Source organism: Cyanistes caeruleus, chromosome 1, assembly GCF_971803275.1.
Source record: "Cyanistes caeruleus chromosome 1, bCyaCae1.hap1.1, whole genome shotgun sequence".
NCBI lineage: Eukaryota > Metazoa > Chordata > Aves > Passeriformes > Paridae > Cyanistes > Cyanistes caeruleus.
The window spans coordinates 68,994,459-69,003,045 of NC_141701.1; the positions used below are offsets into that span (position 1 = coordinate 68,994,459).

The following is an 8,587-nucleotide window of genomic DNA, read 5'->3' on the forward strand; positions in this document are numbered from 1 at the left end:
CCTTCCTTACACAAATGGCCCTGCTGTGAAAGCCCCAACCCTGGGAAGGCCACATCCACAGGACATTCATGTGAGGGGCACCTGAGGGCATGTCATAATTTATCAAAGACCTCCCAAGGCACTCCCCAGCGTCATTCCTGAAGCCTTGCACCACAGGACTGCACGTGATGGAACAAACCCAATCTGTTGCAAGAGACAGTAACAAGTTTCCTCCACCCAGGGAGATGCCTGGGTTTTCCTACCTGACCTGAGCATATAGTAACCCATCAGATTCTATGCTTTTTGGGGGGACCTTCACCACCAAAAAGACCAGCTGGAGAGGATCAATGCAGCATCACTGGGATCCACCATTGAGAGTAGTAATATTTTCCTTATTCTGTCCCTGGTACTCTCTTTCTGTCCCCTCCACCTATTTCCTATTTTTTTCTTTCTTTGTCTCTCTCTCTCATATTTGCTATGAAATAAAACCCATACTATCGTCACTGGCATATGGTCTCATTGGCACCTTAATTCGGGCAGGGTAATTTCTAATAACCTTTAATCATCAGTTCATGACACACATGGGTGGCAACATAGTCCCATAGGAGCTGTTTCTTGGTGGGAAAACTGTCAAACCAACCCCCCTGGAACACAGATAAAGTACAAGCAGCATTTTAGTAATTTTCTTCCACAGTCTAGGGTATTCTGAAAATTAAAAAGGGGAAGAAAGCATATTACTGGTACTACATTGCTACAAAAACTTATGCAATTGGTTGAAGCACCACCTTGTCCTACAATGTACTAATTATTTCCTCAGCACTAGGTGCTTTAAACACATTCAATAAAGCCTGAACTACAGTTTGCCCTACAGGTTATTCATCTGTTATTTACAGAATTCACAAACATCCTCAAAGTGAGAAGAAAGAAACTGAGAACTCAACATTTTGCATGTCCAGCAATACTGAGATAAGAGAAAAATTCTTGCAAGGCTGGTTGTTTCATTGTCTGCACAATGGAATATTGTGCTCTTACATGGGTGCAGAAATTTTTATTAGCTTAGCTGAAGTTTAATTAACAGATATTATTTGAAGTCCAGTGCTATAAAAGACTATGTTTTCTAATGTAACTTCATTTTCTTTACAGGATTGAAAATTTAAAAAAAAATAATAAAATCCAGACACAGAAGAAGGTGAAGCAAGCCCATGCAGAATTACATTAATTGCACAGGATTAAGATAAAATTATATTTCCCCCTTATTTCCTCATCATTATTGACAACTGAGTACTGCTCATTCACAGAACAGGTTCCTAACTTTAAGATTCCTCCCCTTTAAGCTATGGGGTTGTCTTGGCACTAACTGTGGTAAAATTAGATGGTTATCATGAACCTCTTGATTCTAGAAGTCAAAGCATTGAAGAGCTGTTACATAACATTTGGACAGAGACCAAGAGATGGTCATGTAGCTATAAGAGAAATAATCAGAACATGTGAAACATCTATCTACTGCTGTGGAAAAGAAACTTGTACTGCAATCTTTTTCCCTTCACTGGAGCTGAAGGGATGGTGGAAACCTTAACAAGGCATTCCAAGTAGCTAATCAAAGCAAAACGAACAAGATGAACAAAGATGTATTTAAATTTTAAAAATAACTTGTTCTTTAATACACTCATATCAGATCTGGCTGGGATGGATCTGAATTTCTTCGCAGTTGCTCCATATTTCAGATTTATGACTAACATGGTGTCAATTACATACCAGTGTTTTGGCTAGTGCTGAACAGTATTTTCAGTGTCAGAGCCTTTTCTTTTTCTCACTCTGCTACCCTTCACATGCCCAGCCAGTGGACAACAGAACTCAAATGACCAAAGGAATATTCCACACCATGTAACACTGACTTACAATAAAAAACTTTTGTCTTCCAGAATAGCCATTACTCGTAGACATGGCTAGGCATCAGTCTGCTTATGGGAGGAGATGAATGATGGTCCTTGTATCACTTCTTTTTTCCTCTCTCCACTTATCTTCACTTATTAAACTGACCATTATCAACTATCAAATGTGTCAAGCACAGGTAACTCTCATGAGGCCCATAAATTTTATTAGTTTTTACTGACCACGATATATCATATGAAGATAGAACAAATTATAGCATTCTCTAAGTTTAAAACAGGACTGAAGAGACTAGTAAAACTAGCAAGTGCACAAATGAAGTCCCTGTTTCTTTGGAAAATGGATGTAGGAAAATTATTTTTTCTGTGTAATGGCTTACTTTTACTCTGAATAAATGAATAGCTATAAGGAGAGTGGGGATATCTTTTTCAGCATGTCAAAACTGTGCTGACTGAACAAGCATTAAAAAAAGTATTGTTTACAGAAAAAGTAACTGATGCCTTAAGTCTGATTAAATATACAAATGAGCTAAATTCTCTGATGATATGTGGACATCTGCATAATTTTTGCATTTCATAATGTTTATTAACTATGATAAATAAGGTCATATTTATGCTATTATTTGTAAAATAAAGCTACTTGTTACAACTTCTTCCAATGCATGGCATTTATAACAAAAATGGCTAATGGTAACACAGTTTTCAGAGACAAATAAGTATAAAAATCTTTATTATTTTATGTTGGATAGAGATGTCTGTAAGTACATCTTGATTAATAGTTATAAAAAGAAAGTATTAATTTGTTAAAGCTTATAGAAAGTTATTTGAACTAGATTAACTTGTGCTTGTTTCAAAGCAAGTAACTACTTTAATTGCAATGACAGGACAGAGTGCAAGACTTGGGAAAAACATAGTCAGTAATGTGCTGCTACCCAAGTAAGGCTCAATAGTGTGCTTTTTAAGGCTTCATCTTCAGTCACTTATGGCTCAGGCAAATGCAGCAGCCATTTAGACATTTCAATCAAACTCTCAAATATGAGATTTGTAAATTGAATTGCAAAGGAAAAATAGTCCAAATGTTGTCAACAGGGATGTAATATAACAAGAGTTTGACTCCATGGTAGAAATCTCCATGTTTCCTCATCTTGTGGAAAACATTTTTCCAGTTTGAGTAAGTTTTATATCTCAGACTTCAATCTTCAAAGATTTTAGCAAGTGTTCATAGCTGTATTATTCAAAAATTTCTTTGTGTTATACTACATGTCTTTGAGAGCTGCAGCTTCCCTTGTCCACTGTATTCAAACCATATCTGCAGTGATACTGAACACAGGGATTTAGAATCACAGAATCATAAAGCCATGTAGGTTGAAAATGATCCTTAAGACTCTCAATTCCAACCATCAACCCAGCACTAAACCATGTCCATAGGTGCCATATATATGGCTTTAAAATACCTTCAGGGATGGTGACCCAACCATTTTCCTGAGTAGTCCAATACTTGACAAGTCCTTAATTGAAGAAATTCTTCCTAATACCCAAACTAAACTTCCCCTGGCACAACTTGTTCTACTTGTTTTCTAGTGTTCTAGCACTCATTACTTGGGAGAATAGACCAACATATTTGCAACAAATGAAAGAATTGATCTCTCTACTGTCTGATGACACTTTGCTTCTAACACCTTTTCTCCATCCTACGCCCTAAGTACAAAAGAGGAAAGTAAAGATATATCCTGCACTGAACAATCAATGATCCCTGCTGCAGGAACTCAGGGAGTGTGGAAGCAGCAGCTTGGTGATATAACTCAAAGGCAAAGGGAAAACAGAAATTCAGGCACATAGGGATCTATATTAAAATGGGGGTTAGGTGAAGTCAGGACAAATTAAAAGAGGAAAGAGCAGAAAGAAAAGGAAATCAAGTAATTCTTCCTTCATGGCTAACTGGATCATTTAATATATGGCTAGTTCTGGCTCCAGCTGTTAAAAAGCTCTAGAAAGAAGGTACTGCCAATGCTCCCACTGCACAAATCTGTGCACACAACCTCTCTGCAGATGTGAGCACAGCTTTACCCAGCTCCAGAGCAGGAGGAAATATCATTGCTGCTGTGTTACCACTTCTGATCCTGTCGCCTACCTGTGTGCTCAGCTGCATCAGTCATCTTTGTAGACCCCAATCTTGTCTACAATTTGTCTACAAATTTGTAGGTTGTACAGTGTACAACCAGTACAGTCTACAATCAGCATAGACCAGGCTGACAGAAGTCTAGTGAGCTAGTGTATCTAGCCATACAGATAATGTAATGGCAGATCAACCTGAATTTAATCCTCAGAAACCATCCAAAAGTTTACATCTACCTTACAGTCACAGATGCACCATACTTAGAGAAAATGAGTTGGAAGCAGGAGAAGGAATACAGGAAAGGATTACTAAAATTTATTTGGCAAGTTGGTGCTACTGAGATATAAAAAACTCTAGTTTTTCCTTCCTTCAAAAGCATGGTTGCCTTATTAGTTCTATTGCTTTCCAGTGCATTTTGCTCCTAACCCATTCAGGTGGGAATGGTCATATAGCAAAGAGATTAAAAAAAAGACAAACCAAATTTTTCTAAGTTGATTTGAAGCATTAAGAGTTAGATCATCCTGGTAACCTCACATTTTTTCTGCAGTAAAAAGGTTGGGACAACAAAGGCTGGATTCCTTGGAATATAAGGAACATGTTAGTCTATGGCAGACTCAAATTTCCAGAGATTAATGCACAGTGATCGCTCTTACTTTAATAAAGTTCTATGTTTTTAGAAAGTATTAATGACATGTTTTGATCAGCTAAACTCTCCTCCCTCTGGCACAAAATATATAAGTTCATCATAAAACTAGATGACAAAACATGCCTATATGGAAAAAGGTTTCTCAACATCTCTATGCAATGCAAGAACTCAACACCCTCACCCATGTAGTCAATAAAAACATTAAACAGAACTGGCCCCAGCACAGACCCCTGAGGGACACCACTGGTAACTGGCCCCCAGCTGGATGCAGCACCATTCACCACCACTCTCTGGGCCCAGCCACCCAGCCAGTTCTTAACCCAGCAAAGAGTGCTCCTGTCCAAACTGAGGGCTGCCAGCTTTTCCAGGAGTATGGTGTGGGAGACAGTGTCAAAGGCCTTGCTGAAGTCCAAATAGAAAACATCCACAGCCTTCCCTGCATCCTCCAGCGGGTCACCTGGTCATAAAAGGAGATCAGGTTGGCCAAACACAACCTACCCTCCTAAACCCATGCTGGCTGGGTCTGATACCCTGGCCATCCTGTAAATACTGCATGATGACACCCAGTATAAACTGCACCATTACCTTACCAGGTACTGAGGGCAGGCCGACTGGCCTATAATCACCAGGATCCTCCTTCTCAATCTTTTTGTCACATTGGGTGTCACATTGACCAGCTTCTGGTCATCTGGAACCTCACCAGTGAGCCAGGACTGCTGGTAAATGATGGAGAGCGGCTTCACAAGCTCATCTGCCAGCCCTCTCATCACCCTAGGGTGGATCCCATCTGTTCCCATAGATTTATAAATATCCAAGCAGCTCAGCAGTTCTCTGACTGCCTCCTCCTGGATAACAGGGGGACCATTCTGCTCCTTGACACCATCAACCAGCCCAGGAGGACAGTTGTCCTGAGGACAAGCTGTCTTCCCACTGAAGACTGAGGCAAAGAAGGTATTAAACGCTTCTGCCTTCTCCTCATCTGCAGTTACTAAGTTCCCTCCCTTGTCCAATAAGGAACAAAGGTTGGTCTTACCCTTCCTTTTGCCATTAATATATTTGTAAAAACATTTTTTATTATCCTTTACAGAAGTTGCCAGTTTAAATTCAAACTTAGCTTTGGCCTCCCTAATTTTTTTCCTACATGCCCTAGCAGCTCCCCTAAATAGTTCTTGAGAGAACTGACCCACCATCCAATGATATATCTTCTTTTTAGGTTTCTTCAAAACCTTGTTGCCCATCCCGTCTGGATGTTTGCCTCGTTGACTCATCTTTCTGCACACAGGGAGAGTCTGTTCCTGTGCCCTCAACCACATCCACCTTTCCTGAACTCCTTTATTTTTAAGGGCTGCTTCCCAAGGCACTCTCTGAATAAGTCTCCTAAATAGGCCAAAGCCTGCCCTCTGAAAGTCCAATGTAGAAGTTTTATTGATGTTCCTCCTGATTTCACCAAATATCAAGAATTCTATCATTTCATGATCACTATGCCCCAAGCAGCCTCCAGCCACCACATCTCCCACCAGCCCATCTATATTTGCAAACAATAGATCTATCATAGTTGCTCCCCTGGTGGGCTCACTCACCAGCTGTGACAAAAAGTTGTCCTCCATGCACTCCAAAAGCTTCCTGGACTGCCTCTTTTCTGCTGTACTGAGTTAAGAAAATTATAGAATTAAGATTTTAACTAAAATAGGAGCAGCTTATGAGAAAATTTGGAGTGGAGGAGATGAAAAAGAATTTGGGATAGAGGCAGTGCAGGACTCGATGTGTTTGGTTAGGAGCAGGCCTATGCAGGTCCTGCCTGCAAAGGGAATACAGTGTAGCCAACAATTGCCAAAATGAAATGAGTGGTCCAGGGATACATATATATATCATTCTGCTTGCCTTAAGTTGTATTTGTAGAAGGAGAAAAGGATGGACTATTGTAGGAGAGAAAGGAACCATGTCTACACCTGCAAGCAAGGGATCTGGACTGTGTCCAAGAGAAGCGGGAGAGCTGCCAACAGGACACAATTGAAAAATTTGAGCCCAAGGAAAAGAAAGATTTCATTAAAAATACCCCAGACCAATTTCAAAAGAGGAACAGAGCATGCCCAGAGGGGAGTGGAGCTCATTACCATATGAGACGAGAGAGGGTGGAGTTAGGAAATAAATCAGGCACATTGTGTAATCCTATGCATATGCAATACTTTGGGGAATAAATAGGAAATGAGGGGCAGTGGGGGGCACACACGTCTTTGGGAGATGACTCTGGTGTGTCACCCAGCCATAATAAACATACCCTCCCTAACTTTATATAGAGAGTCCTTTGTCTGTGATTTTATTGCTTCAGTATTAAGTTCACAGCAGATGTCTGGTAAATTGAAGCCACCTACAAGAACAGGGGCTGATGATCCTGAAACATTCTCTAGCTGCTTATAGAATAAGTTGTCCACCTCTTCTTCCTGGCTGGGTGGTCAATAACAGACTCCCAGCCAGACTCCCAGGATGTCAGCCCTGTTGGCCTTCCCTTTAATTTTTACCCATGACCTTCTGAAACCATCACTTCTTAATGCCTTATTGGATCATTTTGGGATTAATGCACCCAAAAATCAGCTTAAGGTCATTTAAAATTCTTCAGTTTATCATTATAAGGCAAACAATAACAACAACAAATCAACAACAACAGTCAACAACCACCACAACACACAACCCTCTGGAAACCCAAGGGGAAAAAAATGGACAAAAACCGCCTCAAAACTGGCTGCACAAAAAAACCAAGACAACTAACTCCTCCCCCCTCCATCTTAATCCTGATGCAACTGAAAAAACTGTGTCTTGCTAATAAACAGACAAACCAGTGACTAAGAAAGCAGACAGATGAGCCAACATTCACAATCTTTCCTTTTAGAAATAAAATCATTGCTGCAACACCTATAAGCACTACAATTCAACAGTACTCACTTTCTTTCTGGGCATTTGATGTGTTGAAACTTGGTTTCAGCCATCACTTACAATTTTCTGCAATGGGTTTAAACGTGCTTTATCGCATGTCTTTCAAAAGTCACCAGGGAAGAAGACCCTTCTCCAAGACCCTCCAGCACAGTGCCACACCGCCTAGAATTAGGTATACAAGGTAGGGATGGGGCACGAATGCCAAAACAGTCAGACTGCTCAGACATTTCAAATTTGCATGGATAATTAGCAATTTTGTTCTCCGAGTCACAGGGCCAGCACCAGAGTCTTCTGCTGTTTTGTGGGGTCTCCCTTATCTCAGACCTCTTCTCCTGCATCTCTTATTCATGCAATGGTTCTGACACCTGAGAGCCCCTATGTTACCTCAAGGAATCATTTTAGGTTAATGCGATCCAGACTGAACACTCAATATAGTATTTGCAAATAAATACAGTAATCCCATTGACAGTTTCCACTGATGCTGCTTGCACTTTAAAGTACAGCTGTCTACAGGCCCACCGGGAGTGTCAAGCTTGCAAACAGAGAAGTTATGAAGGCATAAGAGAAGGAAGACCTGAGCAATATTGCACTCACCAAAATTACATTTCTAGGAAAACATGAGGGAGAAAAATAAATCTCAAAAATAATGTTTCATTTTGACATTTTATTTCAGAACTGGTCTCATTAGTCTTCAGCAGCTCTCAAACATTTCCTATATCAGAGAGAAAAATTCTTTTTTGATTCCCTTTGAAAAGTTTTCCTTATTCAAGAATGCTGAGGTAGCATATTCAGGTAACAACCCCCCTTCACCATTTATTTATTTATTTTTATTCTGTTAGCAGTAGTTGCAAGCCTTTCCTCACCCTATCCAAATAGCCCTTCTGGTACAAGATCCTCTAATTCCACAGCAGTGTCCACTACCTGAGGTTGTCTGAGATATTTGGTTGATTCCCAGTGACTCTGAAAGCTCTCCCAATAGTATAGTCCTCACCAACTATTTACTTTTAATATATTACTTTCTCATGT

General features: G+C 40.1%; 1 protein-coding gene across 1 annotated transcript; it reads right to left on the bottom strand.

The window, feature by feature from the left end:
* Positions 1 to 450: 450 nt before the first annotated feature.
* On the bottom strand, positions 451 to 7,723 carry LOC147655570 (uncharacterized). Its single transcript, XM_086897338.1, has 2 exons — positions 7,571 to 7,723; positions 451 to 6,277 (listed from the first exon to the last, which is right to left on the bottom strand). Exons 1-2 carry the CDS (start codon positions 7,612 to 7,614, stop codon positions 5,212 to 5,214), a joined length of 1,110 nt encoding a protein of 369 aa, XP_086753464.1. The 5' UTR covers positions 7,615 to 7,723; the 3' UTR covers positions 451 to 5,211.
* Positions 7,724 to 8,587: the final 864 nt, after the last annotated feature.